The sequence below is a fragment of the Bos grunniens genome, chromosome 6 (assembly GCF_055505025.1).
Source record: "Bos grunniens cultivar Pamir isolate PY7600 chromosome 6, Bosgru_T2T1.0, whole genome shotgun sequence".
In the NCBI taxonomy this organism is placed as follows: Eukaryota; Metazoa; Chordata; class Mammalia; order Artiodactyla; family Bovidae; genus Bos; species Bos grunniens.
Window position 1 is genome coordinate 61,517,250 of NC_141170.1, and position 15,420 is coordinate 61,532,669.

At 42.2% G+C, this 15,420-nt stretch overlaps 1 protein-coding gene across 9 annotated transcripts in view; it reads left to right on the plus strand.

The window, feature by feature from the left end:
- Positions 1-15,420, plus strand: part of RELL1 (RELT like 1) — a 95,940-nt gene that overhangs the window by 55,787 nt on the left and 24,733 nt on the right. For all 9 annotated transcript variants that reach the window (XR_015165494.1, XR_015165495.1, XM_086406178.1 and 6 more), the window contains 2 exons: positions 288-524; positions 4,809-4,947. Coding sequence is in view for 7 of the 9 variants with exons in the window: in XM_086406178.1 (XP_086262304.1) it covers positions 288-524; positions 4,809-4,944 (373 nt within the window). In the remaining 2 variants the exon portion in view is untranslated. The remainder of the gene's footprint in view (positions 1-287; positions 525-4,808; positions 4,948-15,420) is intronic.

Sequence of the window (15,420 nt, forward strand, 5' to 3'; positions counted from 1 at the left end):
GAAACCTCGTACTTCAAAGATAAGCAGTGCATCGTCATTAAAAGCAGTGGTTTATTTCCAACCAGTTAACTAGAAGTGATAAATCACATCATTACTGTTCACAATGAGCTGTCATTGTATAGTCTCAAAAGCTGAGTACCTGCTGCCTGAGATCAGTCCACAAAGCCCATTTGTATAATTGGAAGAGGTATTTTTCCTTTTGATTTAAACTTCTTTCATTGCAGAGGGAGCAAATGGTGTAGCTATTTCTTTTAAGTAACCTCTTCCTTTTTTTCTTCCTATCTTAGCCCAGTGACGCCCAGCACTCCTGGGAGCCCGCCAGTGAGCCCCGGGCCCTTGTCACCAGGGGTCACCCCAGGGAAGCATATCTGCGGCCACCATCTGCACACAGTGGGGGGTCCTGTTGAGCGGGACGTGTGTCATCGGTGTAGGCACAAGCGGTGGCACTTCATAAAACCCACCAACAAGTCCAAAGAGGGCCGCCCGAGGCGCCAAGGAGAGGTCACCGTCCTCTCTGTGGGCAGGTGAGTCCTGGGATGCTTGGGGTTTGTGTGACATGGTTGCTCTGCCGTGTGGATTTGTACACCTATTAAACGTAGCGTGTATTCTCCTGAGCCTGGCTTGGTCCTGTCTCTTGGCTTCTTTGATATTTTCTAGTCTTGAGTCCTGCATTTTTCCAACAGAAGAAGAATTCTAAGAGGTGGTTATTGTGAGATCAGATGTGAGATGTATTGATTAGGGCAATAAATTAATTACTTGCTGTATTAGGATTTTCCAGGAATCAGTAAGATTCTGTATGTATTGTGTGTGTGTGTGTGTGTGTGTGTGCGCTTCCCAGAGTGGCGCTAGTGGTAAAGAACCCACTTGCCAATGCAGGAGATTTAAGAGACATGGTTTCAATCCCTGGGTTGGGAAAGTCCCCTGGCTCAGGGCAGGGCAACCTACTCCAGTATTCTTGCCTGGAGAATCCCACAGACAGGGGAGCCTGGCAGGCTACAGTCCATAGGGTTGCAAAGAGTTGGACACAACTGAAGCAACTGAGCGTGCATGCATATATATACACAATCAATAAGATTCTATATTATGCTTCCTGGTGGCTCAGGTAAAGAATCTGCCTGCCAGTGTAGGAGATGTGGGTTTGATTACTGGATCAGAAAGATCCCCTGGAGGAGGAAATGGCAACCCACTCCAGTATTCTTGCCTGGGAAATCCCATGGGTAGAGGAGTCTGGCAGGCTGTAATCCATGGTGTTGCCAAGAGTTGAACATGACTTTAGCGACTAAACCACCTCCACCATATTATATATATGCACACACACATACATACGTATGAGAAGAGATTTATTATGGGAATTAGCTCACATGATCACGGAGGCCAAGAAGCCCCACGACCTTCTGTCTGCAACCTGGAGAACCAGAAGAGCTGGTGGTAATTCAGTCCAAGCCCAAAGGTCTGAGAACCAGGCAAGCCAATGGTGTTAGTCCTGGCACCAGTCTGAAGGCCTAGGAACCCGGAATGCTCATGTCTGATGGCAAAAGAAGAGTGAGGTGTCAGCTCAAGGAAAAACAGCAAATTCAGTCTTCCTCTGCCATTTTGTTGTATTCAGGCCTTTGAGGGTTTGGATGATTCTTATTTGCATCGGGGAAGATGATCTTTACTCAATCCACCAATTCAAATGCTATTATCTTCTGCAAAAGCCTTCTGCAAATGCCCTCAGACACACCCAGAACTAATGTTTTATCAGCTCTCTGTGCAGCCCTTGGCCTGGTCAAGTGACAGCATCACACTTTCTCTAATAGATAAAGAATCTCCACTCTCTACAGCAGTTCATGTCACTTGTGGAGACCAGGTTGGTGGTGGCTCTTGGAGCAGTCATCCACAGCCCCAGGTCCTTTCCGTCTTGTGCCTCTGCCAGGTTTGCTAGCAGGAGAAAGTCCTCGGAGGATTGTTCACAAAAGGTTTTAATGGGATGGGCCTGAAGTGGCACATTTCATTCTTGCTCACATTCCTCTGGCTGGCATTCAATCACTCGGCCACACCTAATGCCCAGGGGGGTAGGAAATGTCATCCAGCCCTGTGCTGGGAGGAAGGAAAGAGAAGGAGCTGGTCCAGTGTCTGCCGTGTAAGATCATGTGGGTTCCTGGGACTGCTTTCTTTAGTCCGCCTCCTCTGTGCCCTGGTTCCCCAGTCTGAAACTTCCATTTGCTGGTGACCTACATGTGATGCGGAGGTCTTTGGGGGTGGTGAATCAATTTGATGATGTGTGTGTGTTAGTCACGTAGTTGTGTTTGACTCTTTGTGACCTCATGGACTACAGCCCATCATGTGCCTCTGTCCATGGGATTTCCCAGGCAAGAATACTGGAGTGGGTTGCCATTCCCTTCTCCAGGGGATCTTCCTGACCCAGGGAGGGAATGCAGGTCTCCCGCATTGCAGGCAGTTTCTTTACGGTCTGAACAACCAGGGTAGTAATTTGATGTTACGTAGTGAGCTTCCCTGGTGGCTCAGAAGGTAAAGAATCTGCCCGTAATGCGGGAGACCTGGATTTGACCCCTGGGCTGGGAAGATGCCCTGGAGGAGGGCATGGCAACCTGCTCCAGTATTCTTGCCTGTAGAATCCCCATGGACAGAGGAGTCTGGCGGGCTGCAATCGACGGGGTCGCAAAGAATCAGACATGACTGAGTGACTAAGCACACACACACACACAGCATTTTTGGTTGATTTTGAGAGTCCTACAGGAACTGCATGGCTAATGCTGCTTGGGTGAAGGCAGTAGAGAGTAGTGGTGGAGAGTAAGCATGCTGGAGCCAGACTGGGGAAGCCCTGAGCAAACTCTGACAGTGCTGCCTATATGGTCCTGCTTCTCTGCTGATAACTCTAGGAAGAGTAGCCTAGACTCACCAAATTGCCCTCATTTGAGTCCTGGCACCACTACAAACTGTTCCTTCTCTCTGTGCCTCAGTATCCCCCTCTATAAAATGGGAATGACACCTCACTGGGTGGCTGTGAAGACTAAATAAGGTGACTCATGCAAAGATCTTAATTCAGTTTTTGTCGATTATTATACACTCAAGAATTGTTGGCACAGAAGGACCTACTGTACAGCATGGGGAACTCTGCTTAGTAATATGTAGTAACCCAAGTGGGAAAAGAGTCTGAAGAATGGACACATGTGTATGTATAACGGAACCACTCTGCTGTACACCTGAAACTAACACAACATTGTTAATCAGCTATGCTACAATATAAAATAAAAATTAGAAATAAGGAATTGGTATCTGTTATTATTATTTATTATTTGAATTTCACTGAGTTTTACCATGTGTTGCACCCGCAACAAAGAGAAGACTGCATGGCTCTTTGCCACTTATAGCAAAACAGTGCAACTCGTGACCATGCTGTTTTATTCAGAACAGAGTCATGGGAACTTATGAATGTAGAGTGGGGTGAGAACCTGCAAGTTGTTTGGACAAAGTGTATTTTGTTTGCTTTAAAAAAAAATCTGCTGAAACTTTCTACTCGGATTCAACATGGCTTTTTTAAATGCCCCAGATCCTAGCACAAACACTGTAAAGTAATTATACTCCAATAAAAAAAAGTGCCCCACATCCAACTCTGTGTCTTGGAGGTATTAACAGAATAAATACTATGAATGTTGAATGAGCACAGGCTGTGTTTCAGCATATGTTGCTTCAAGAGAGTCTTAGATCTTGATTACCTAGGTTTGTGGTGACAGCTTTTTTCCTCATCCTCCCTTCATTTCTGCAGCATCTCCCTCCCCATTCTGGTCGGTGAGCTCATTTTGGACAAAGAAGGAGAATTTATTTTAGATGGTTATGAAGGAAATGAAGACCAGGACTAGAGACTTAGAAAAGACTTAAGGGTATTGATGGTGATAGATGAGAAAAGTATTCCAGTTGAATAAATTTTTCTTCTCTTTTAATTCTTGAGAAAAATTTCTCTCAAATTCCTTAACTCTTAATGAAAGCCCAAATTTGCTTTAAAAAAAAAAAAACAGACAAAACCCAAGCATACACAAAAACCCTGCCTCTGACTGATTCTGGTTAAACGTGTGACTGGGGCCATGTGTGTGTATGCGTGCCTGTGTGTAGAGATAGACATTCTGCCGGGAAAATTTTGAGGAAGGCAACTGCCTAGTGAACATCTGATGTACATACTAGTCAGGCTTTTATCCAGTCTCTGTGGTTAAAACAACTGATGTAAATGCTCAGGTCCTTGTTAGAAACCACAGCTCTGAGGCTGTTTCATATTTGAGTGCCCTTGTTTCTTAGTGCGTTTGCACATGCTCTATAAACTGTGTCGCAGAATCTCTGATGCGTTGAGTGAACAGTAGCTGGGAGGTTTGGCCGGGGATGGGGAGCCTTGCTCTGTGGGATGGTCCCTCCTGTTGTATATGGTGAATTTCTTTTCTTTTAAAAAAAATTTTTTTTTTTGATTGAGGTATAGTTGATTTAAAATGTCATGTTAGTTTCAGGTGTACAGCAGTGATTTGGTTTTTATTACATACACACACACATATATATATTCTTTTTCAGATTCTTTTCCCTTATAGGTTGTTACAAAATATTGAGTATAGTTCCCTCTGCTATATAGGAGGCTCTTGTTGGTTATTTTATTGTATATAGTAGTGTGCACATGTGAATGTGGTGATTTTCACTGCTGTCCTAACTTTTGACTGTGTTTGTTTTGGGATCCTCCAGGTGGATTTTTAGTTCATTCATGGTTCTTGTTCAGTGGAAAAGCAAAACCCATCACATCTCCTCTTCCCCCTGCTCCACCCGCTCAGGTTTAGAGTTACAAAAGTGGAACCCAAGTCCAATCAGAAGGAGCGGAGAAGTTTGATGTCAGTTAGTGGGACCGACAGTGTCAATGGGGAGGTGCCGGTGACGCCTGTGAAGAGACAGCAAAGTGACTCAGAGTAGCAGGTAAGTTGTAGATGTGGCGGCATGGGGGTGGGGTGGTACATGGTGGGGAGAAGGTGCTGAAGAGCATCCCTGGGGTCTATGGTGACATGAGAGTGACTCGGGAAGGACATAGGAGTGTAGCAGGTAGGGCTCTAGGGGACAGAACACCATCTCTTGTCTGCCCATAGCTTTGTGTGAAGAGCCTATCAACACAGGTGCCTCTAGAGGCTTGGTCTACGTGGTGATGAGGAGGATTTCTTATGAGGCAATGTGGAGTGGTGGAGATTGTGGTAAACTAGAGATCACATGCCCCATCTATAGGGTTTGCATGCCCACAAGACAGGAGGCACTTAGTGTGGCTATACCTTTGCAAAAAAAAGATGGAAATCTAAGGGTTTTTACATGTGAAATCACCACAGACTTTTAAATGTTGGCAGCTTGGTAAAAATCCTTTTAAAAACCATTCAGGCCAAATGACACATAATCTTGTCGTCACTTCTAGGTTAACAGTGATTTGATAAAGACTGGAGCAAGCAAAGCAATCCTTTTTTCTTTGAGAAACTAGTTTTCTTTGATGCATCACAGTTCTAAAATATCCCTAGTAGAAATATTACTCTTTCCATCAGATATTTTGAAGCAATTTAAAAGCGAAAGTGAATGCTTCTTAGTTTGGCTGTTTTAACTTTAGAAGATATTACTTAAAAAAAAGCCTCTGCTAATTTGATATTGGCTTAGCTTTTATCTTCCTGTTTGCTTTCTGTTCTGGCTTGAGTCCTGCCCATCCCTTTCATGTTATTTATTAGATATAAAAGGAAGGGAGTGACCAGCTCCAGAGTCTTCAGTGGAACCATCAGAGCCTGAGTGTTAAGGCAGGAGAGGTTCCACTTACAAAGGGAGGGGGAGGCAGGGTCCTAGAAGGTACAGGGAAATAGCAAGGTAGAGCCTGAACCTTTGAGTCAGGCTGCCAGGTTCAAGTCCCCATTTACCACTCACTAGCGCTGGGACCTGGGCAAGGTGCTTGGGCTTTTTGTGCCTACTTTCCTCACTGGGAAGTAAAAATAATACTGCCTGCCTGGAAGGATGGCAGTAAGATATGAGGGAAATAACGCAGGAAGCCCAGGGCCTGGCAGATAGGAAATGCTCAGTCAGTGCTACTAATTATTATAAGTGAATTCACTTGTGGTCAGTGTGGCTGCGTGGGGGGAGAAGTGGCTTTTGAATGGAGCTTCTCTGATAACCTGCCCAGGCTCAGAGGGGTTGGGGATGATCCAGAAGTTATCTGGAGGAACTGTGTTCCTGAATTCCATAAGACATAGGGGTTCTCATAGCTTTCCAGCACTAACTCTTTTTTTTTTTTTTTTTTAATTTTATTTTATTTTTAAACTTTACATAATTATATTAGTTTTGCCAAATACCAAAATGAATCCGCCACAGGTATACATGTGTTCCCCATCCTGAACCCTCCTCCCTCCTCCCTCCCCATACCATCCCTCTGGGTCATCCCAGTGCACTAGCCCCAAGCATCCAGTATCTTGCATCGAACCTGGACTGGCAACTCATTTCTTACATGATATTTTACATGTTTCAATGCCATTCTCCCAAATCTTCCCACCCTCTCCCTCTCCCACAGAGTCCATAAGACTGTTCTATACATCAGTGTCTCTTTTGCTGTCTCGTACACAGGGTTATGGTTACCATCTTTCTAAATTCCATATATATGCGTTAGTATACTGTATTGGTGTTTTTCCTTCTGGCTTACTTCACTCTGTATAATAGGCTCCAGTTTCATCCACCTCAGTAGAACTGATTCAAATGTATTCTTCTTAATGGCTGAGTAATATTCCATTGTGTATATGTACCACAGCTTTCTTATCCATTCATCTGCTGATGGACATCTAGGTTGCTTCCACGTCCTGGCTATTATAAACAGTGCTGCGATGAACATTGGGGTACACGTGTCTCTTTCCTTTCTGGTTTCCTCAGTGTGTATACCCAGCAGTGGGATTGCTGGATCATAAGGCAGTTCTATTTCCAGTTTTTTAAGGAATCTCCACACTGTTCTCCATAGTGGCTGTACTAGTTTGCATTCCCACCAACAGTGTAAGAGGGTTCCCTTTTCTCCACACCCTCTCCAGCATTTATTATTTGTAGACTTTTGGATCGCAGCCATTCTGACTGGCGTGAAATGGTACCTCATAGTGGTTTTGATTTGCATTTCTCTGATAATGAGTGATGTTGAGCATCTTTTCATGTGTTTGTTAGTCATCTGTATGTCTTCTTTGGAGAAATGTCTATTTAGTTCTTTGGCCCATTTTTTGATTGGGTCATTTATTTTTCTGGAGTTGAGCTGTAGGAGTTGCTTGTATATTTTTGAGATTAGTTGTTTGTCAGTTGCTTCATTTGCTATTATTTTCTCCCATTCTGAAGGCTGTCTTTTCACCTTGCTAATAGTTTCCTTTGATGTGCAGAAGCTTTTAAGGTTAATTAGGTCCCATTTGTTTATTTTTGCTTTTATTTCCAATATTCTGGGAGGTGGGTCATAGAGGATCCTGCTGTGATGTATGTCGGAGAGTGTTTTGCCTATGTTCTCCTCTAGGAGTTTTATAGTTTCTGGTCTTATGTTTAGATCTTTAATCCATTTTGAGTTTATTTTTGTGTATGGTGTTAGAAAGTGTTCTAGTTTCATTCTTTTACAAGTGGTTGACCAGATTTCCCAGCACCACTTGTTAAAGAGATTGTCTTTAATCCATTGTATATTCTTGCCTCCTTTGTCAAAGATAAGGTGTCCATATGTGCATGGATTTATCTCTGGGCTTTCTATTTTGTTCCATTGATCTATATTTCTGTCTTTGTGCCAGTACCATACTGTCTTGATAACTGTGGCTTTGTAGTAGAGCCTGAAGTCAGGTAGGTTGATTCCTCCAGTTCCATTCTTCTTTCTCAAGATCGCTTTGGCTATTTGAGGTTTTTTGTATTTCCATACAAATTGTGAAATTATTTGTTCTAGCTCTGTGAAGAATACTGTTGGTAGCTTGATAGGGATTGCATTGAATCTATAAATTGCTTTGGGTAGTATACTCATTTTCACTATATTGATTCTTCCAATCCATGAACATGGTATATTTCTCCATCTATTAGTGTCCTCTTTGATTTCTTTCACCAGTGTTTTATAGTTTTCTATATATAGGTCTTTAGTTTCTTTAGGTAGATATATTCCTAAGTATTTTATTCTTTCCGTTGTAATGGTGAATGGAATTGTTTCCTTAATTTCTCTTTCTGTTTTCTCATTATTAGTGTATAGGAATGCAAGGGATTTCTGTGTGTTGATTTTATATCCTGCCACTTTACTATAGTCATTGATTATTTCTAGTAATTTTCTGGTGGAGTCTTTAGGGTTTTCTATGTAGAGGATCATGTCATCTGCAAATAGTGAGAGTTTTACTTCTTCTTTTCCAATTTGGATTCCTTTTATTTCTTTTTCTGCTCTGATTGCTGTGGCCAAAACTTCCAAAACTATGTTGAATAGTAATGGTGAAAGTGGGCACCCTTGTCTTGTTCCTGACTTTAGAGGAAATGCTTTCAATTTTTCACCATTGAGGATAATGTTTGCTGTGGGTTTGTCATATATAGCTTTTATTATGTTGAGGTATGTTCCTTCTATTCCTGCTTTCTGGAGAGTTTTTATCATAAATGGATGTTGAATTTTGTCAAAGGCTTTCTCTGCATCTATTGAGATAATCATATGGTTTTTATTTTTCAATTTGTTAATGTGGTGTATTACATTGATTGATTTGCGGATATTGAAGAATCCTTGCATCCCTGGGATAAAGCCCACTTGGTCATGGTGTATGATCTTTTTAATGTGTTGTTGGATTCTGATTGCTAGAATTTTGTTAAGGATTTTTGCATCTATGTTCATCAGTGATATTGGCCTGTAGTTTTCTTTTTTTGTGGGATCTTTGTCAGGTTTTGGTATTAGGGTGATGGTGGCCTCATAGAATGAGTTTGGAAGTTTACCTTCCTCTGCCATTTTTTGGAAGAGTTTGAGCAGGATAGGTGTTAGCTCTTCTCTAAATTTTTGGTAGAATTCAGCTGTGAAGCCGTCTGGACCTGGGCTTTTGTTTGCTGGAAGATTTTTGATTACAGTTTCAATTTCCGAGCTTGTGATGGGTCTGTTAAGATTTTCTATTTCTTCCTGGTCGAGTTTTGGAAAGTTGTACTTTTCTAAGAATTTGTCCATTTCTTCCACGTTGTCCATTTTATTGGTATATAATTGTTGATAGTAGTCTCTTATGATCCTTTGTATTTCTGTGTTGTCTGTTGTGATCTCTCCATTTTCGTTTCTAATTTTATTGATTTGATTTTTCTCCCTTTGTTTCTTGATGAGTCTGGCTAATGGTTTGTCAATTTTATTTATCCTTTCAAAGAACCAGCTTTTGGTTTTGTTGATTTTTGCTATGGTCTCTTTTGTTTCTTTTGCATTTATTTCTGCTCTAATTTTTAAGATTTCTTTCCTTCTACTAACCCTGGGGTTCTTCATTTCCCCCTTTTCTAGTTGCTTTAGGTGTAGAGTTAGGTTATTTATTTGACTTTTTTCTTGTTTCTTGAGGTGCAGCACTAACTCTTGCTGTCTTGCCCTTGGGAAGATCTGGCCCCTCCCCATGAGTTGAGAAGCCCAATAGGGGCTTTCTTAAAAAGCAGAGTTCCTTTTTAGTCAGTTACTCTGGCCTTGGGAAGGGAACCAGTATTTAGGAAAAGGAAGTGGATGATGAAGATAATAATAAAAGCAACTGATGTCAGTTCAGAGTTCTAGTCTTCTGGATGTTGTACTGAGATATATCTCACATGTCACTATTATAAACATTTCCTAATGGGATGAATACTTTTATCCCTGCTTTATAGATGAGGAAATCAGTGCATGGAAAGGATAAATTATATACATGGTGTGGGTCACACAGCTGGAAGGAGGAGCTGATTTGAACCAAGGTCTGTGACTCTAAGACTAGCCACACTCTTCTGCCATCCTGGGGTGCTCATGAAGGGGCAGCTGAAGACCCACGAATGTAGAACATTTCCACTAATGATCTAGAACCTGGTGGTCTAATATGGTAGTCACTGGTCATCTATGGCTACTTAAATTTAAATTAATTAAAATAAAAAATTTAGTTCTACAGTTGCACTAGTCACATTTTAAGTGTTCAGTAGCCATAGATGGCTAGGGTGTGCCATGTTGGACAACTTCCATGGCATTTCCATCGTTGCAGAAAGTGTTACCGACAGAGTAGGTGGTACTCAGATGTTAGAACTGGAGTTCTGAGTGGTTTTGGTCAATTAGGGAAACATTCTGACTGAAAGCACGAGGGCTTGCCTTTTGGGAAGAGAAGTATGTGGCTATTCAAGTCTACGGTGAGGAAGGCCAGCCAGTTCAGCTGCAAAGAAAGCATGAGTTGTAATGACAGTTCTGCAGATGAGTCATCAACCTGGCAGTGTGTTGAGGGATGGAGCAGACCGTGGGTAAGAAGACACTGTTCGCCCTCAGGCAGGAAGTGCAAGGTGATCCTTGGTCTGGCCCAGCAGGATTAGAGCCTTGCTAATGTGCCATGGCTGGTTTTGGCCACTACTGCCCAGAGAGAGGCACTCAGGATCTGGGAAGGTTAAAAGAATTAGGCTTGCTCAACTAGTGTTCTTGGTCCAAATTCTGTCTGTATCTGGATTTGATCCAGTCACCTGAAATTGTGACCACATCTCACTGGTTTAAAATTTGATACTCTCTGCAAAGCATCCAATCATCTCCCAGGATTTTGTGAAAGAGCATTGGATTTGATTAGGAGACCTGGGCTTTCATCCTAGCTTTGCTGCTTGGAAATTGTCCTTAACTGATTTTACTCTTGGTTTTCTTGAATGTGAAATAGGATATTGAATTCATCAATTGAGTACAAGTGCCAGGAGAGCATCTGGCATGTTGTTGGCTCTCGGTGGTGTTGTGCTGGCCAGAGGATCAACAAGCACATGAGTGACCTTAGAAAGGGGTATGTTTTCTGAGCCTTCAACTTTTTAATTAATTTTGGAATAAAAAAATATTTATTTTGGAAAATGTCAAAGAGACTCAAAAGTAGAGAGAAGAGGATCATGAATGCCCATGGGACTAATTTATTTATAATACGTGCTGTGTGTGGAGTATCTACTGTGTACCTGGCATGCTTTGGAAGGAGTAGTAAGAAGGTACCAGGTTAAGCACAGAGAGTTGAAGCAACTTGTTTCAAGTTAGCAGTAAGAACGTGGTAGAGTTTAGAGTCCAACCCGGGCAGTCTGGCTCCTGGAGTCCCAGCGTCACCACTCAGCCAGGTCTGGGAAAATCAGGTCCTAGGATTAGAGTCTACTGGGATTGGGACTTGCTGAGTAAGGATGTCTGGTGAGCCCAACAGAGAATGGACTCAAAGAATGGAGGGAAGGCAGTATTCATTGACACTTAAAAATATTTGTGTATTCATGAAAATTTTTCTTGCTTGGTTTCTTATTATTTCTCATCCTCCAAGAGATGGCTATTTAATAGGACTTGATTTCCAACTAGAGAAGTCTGGAAGTTTTTCCTTCTGGACCCAGATGGCAGAGTTCTGAGCTGGTTCTGAGGTGAATCAAAAGATCTGCAGTGGAATGTAGCTAATACAGTAAGACAGGAGTGTTATGTATCTTTACACTGTCTGATACAGTTTTTAGAGTTGTATTTTTTTCTGAAAAACATTTTTGTTTACATTTTGATTTTTTGGCCATGCTATTTTACTGAAATGCCTTGTTTTAAACTGGAGTGGGTTGCCATTTCCTTCTTCAAGGGATCGTCTCAACCCAGGGATCGAACCCAGGTCTCCCATATTGCAGGCAGATTCTTTACCGTCGGAGCCACCCAGGGCTACTGTTTTAATGCAAGACTGATCCAAATATTTGAATCAAATGCACATCTACCCGGTGGTGAGGATTCCTTCTTAAAAAAAAAAAAAAAAAAAAATACAGTGGCTGATACTGCAAACTGGATTTAGGATTTCTCTCCCTCTCCTTCTCTTTTTATTTTTTCTTTTAAAGTAATTTTTATTGGCATTTTCCTTCTATTTTTAAAAACTAAAATCTGCTGTTTGGCATTTTTTCCCCCCTGTTTCCTTGGCCTGAGTTCTGTTTTGTAGCTGGATCTGATTTGCCCTCTGCCTGATTTATTTTGGCAATGCAGTTAAAATGGTTTCTTTTTTCCACAGAAAATGTGTTTTTATTTCTTCTTAGAAGAATAAGCTTTTGTTCTTCAAAGTTAAATAAATCAAATTGCTTTCAGCCTCCAAATGCCACTGCTTTGTCTTCATTATCATTGGTCTTTTGCTTTTTAAAAGTGATGCTGTGGTAAGCATTCTCCAGCACATGTTTCTGAAGTATCTGCCCCCCTCTTTTTTTTCCCAACTTATGGTAGTACCTTATTGAAGACATTGATTTGGTAAGCTTATAGAACAATGTTTTTTATGAAAACAAAAATCATATTAGATATCTTTTTGTTTCAAGTTTTTTTGTTATTGGAGCTATTCTATTAATTCTTATTTCAATCCTTTAGCTTACTAATTAAAGGCTGAGTTTTAAGAATTTCCTGCTAGTCCAGTGGTTAGGACATCACAATCTCATTGCTGAGGGCCTGTGTTCGATCCCTGGTTGGGGACCTAAGGGGATCTCACAAGCCGAGAGGTGCTGCCAAGAGAAAAAATAGAAAGCAGAGCTGAGTTTTAAACTGCTTAGGTTTTCCTGAGGTTGGGGGGCGGGGGGGGGGGGGCGGCGTTGTTTGTTTTAAGAATTCCTTTTTTTTAAGCTTTAAATTCTTTTATTTTTATTTTTTAATTATTTTATTTTATTTTTGGCTGCGCTGTGCACAGGCGCTATGTTGCAGCACGCGGGATTTCTCTAGTTGCAGTGAGCCCGGCTTTTCATTGCAGTGGCTTCTCTTGTTGGAGAGCACTGGCTCTAGGGTTCGAGGGCTTCAGCAGTGGCAGGGCATGGGCTGAGCTGTCCCAAGACACGTAGGATCCTACTGCGCAGACCAGGGATTGAACCTGCGTCCTCTGCATTGGCAGATGGATTCTTGTGAAGTCCCTAAACTGCTTAGGTTTAATTTTAACTGTGCCCCTAACTACCAATTGTTTTCAGCAAGTTACTTAACCCTGCCAATCCTCAGTTCTTCATCTTTAAAGTGGTGTGGGGTGGGGTGTTGGACATGAATGACATACTGTATATGTACAGTTCTTAAGTCAGGCCTTGGCACAGAGTTAGTATTAACTAACTCACTATTCACTATTATCAGTAATTTCCAGCCCACTCGCAGGGGTCTTCGTGATTCATTAGCTCATTCCTCAAGCATCACTTTTGCATACTGTGACTCCCTTTTTACTTCTTAAGAACATTAGGGCTTTGGACTCTGATGACATCTCAGAAATAGATACTTGGCAAGTCCCTTAGGAATTTGGGCTATTTTCTTGTTTGTGTTAAGAGGGGCTTAGAAATAACCATGCCTCTCTTATTAGAGGTGGAATCAGAATTAGTAACAAGGCAATTGAAAAGTGTTGTAGCTTAAGTTTTTTTTATTAGACAGATCAGAGGAGGGGTTATATGAAGAGGTAGTGTGGACTGAATTATCTGCACTTAACTGTGCTGCTGCATGGCTGGGGCTCTGCTCAGGGATAAAAGTCTCCTTTTTGCCAAGACTATCTGAGGGATGATGCTCCCTTCCTCTTCAGGACCACGGCCAGGCACAAGGTCAGCTCTCCTGACCTTCAGGGCTTTCATTTCCTACTTTAACAGTGAGGGAAGCATGCTTTTCTCTGTTTTGCTTTTGAACTCTTATGACAGGCAGTGCAGTGAAAGTTGCTGAGTCATATCCGACTTTTTGCGACCCCATGGACTGTAGCCCACAAGGCTCCTCTGTCCATGGGATTCTCCAGGCAAGAGTACTGGAGTGGGTTGCCCTGCCCCTTCCAGGGGATCTTCCTGACCCAGGGATTGAACCCACATCTCTTATGTCTTCTGCACTGGCAGGCGGATTCTTTACCACCTGGGAGCCTGAGAAACTATAGGTACCATGAGTTAATTTTTTTCTCTATAGCTTATTTTTTTTTTCAGGGCAAAATACATATGTTTTTTTTAAAGCCAAAGGATCTCAGATTTGATGGAAACCCCTTCAGTTGGTTCCTTGGCATTTATAGACAGAAACTACACTCCAATAGCCATGGATAGGACCACCTGGCTGACTTAGAAATGGCGGAATACATTTCTAAAGAGTAAAAGCAGTACTTTCTTTGATGCTTGTGTTGTTCTTATATGAAAGACCAGTCCCACTGAGTCCATCTTAAATATGAAAGTGGAGGGAGGTTAACATCTGTCCTTGACTGCTCACTGCCTGTGCAAAACACAGGCCTGTAGAACCAGGCAGATGAGAAGAGCTGAGTGGGGGATAGACATTTGAATGCAACCTGATGGGTTATGGGTGGTCATCTCTGCACTTTGTAGTTGAAGAGCCAGACTCAGTGGGATGAATTTTTCCCAGATCCCTGAGCTAGGTAGGCAGAGGGCTTAGGTGGGAAAAAATCCACACATTGGGGCCAATATGCTCCAATGTGGCTTTGAAGTTCAGGGGAGCTTTGCTTCAACAGAGAAAACAATCCTCATTCAGTGTAGCCCTGTAATTCACAGTGGTGATCATTTCAACATCATCAACTTTCCCTAGGCTCCGTCTCCTATGGGGACCACCTCAAGTCTTTTGGCTGTTAGAGCTGTGTCTGGATCAGTCCAAATTTGTGAGCTATTCTGTTTTCTTACAAGTAGACTGAGATCATAGGCTTTGAGATCTCAGAGGAGCTGTGATGGCTAATTCAGGTCAGTTCCAGTACAGTTTTGTCTTTTAAAAGTATTTATTGAGGCCCTGCTATGTTCCAGGCCTTAGGAACGCAACAGTGTGGAAAAGGGACAGAGGTGGGCCATGCTGTCATGGAACTCCTGCTAGTTTTCGTAGTAATTTTTTCTGCCCATGTTCCCATCCCCTCATTTAAGAATAAAGAGGCCCTAGGACATTATGGGGAGAAGGCAATGGCACCCCACTCCAGTACTCTTGCCTGGAAAATCCTATGGATGGAGGAGCCTGGTGGGCTGTAGTCCATGGGGTCGCTGTACATATGTGTCTGCAGCCCCCTCCTTTGCCCTTCTACAAATAAGAGCTTAGATACGTGCCTGCACGTTCCTTTTTATTGAAGTTGATGACTGATAACTTCCGTGAACTGTTTTTAATTCTCCCACATTGATTTAGCCATGAGGAGTGGACATGTTGGACTCATTTAAAATGTTGTATGCACTGTTGGTTCAGTGTTGTTGGGAATAGCCCCCAAAACATTTATGGACATAATCTGAGAGTCTGGGGTGGACCTAAAACATACTATGCTGTCATCAACTATAGTGTTCTAAATTATTCTCCACACCTTT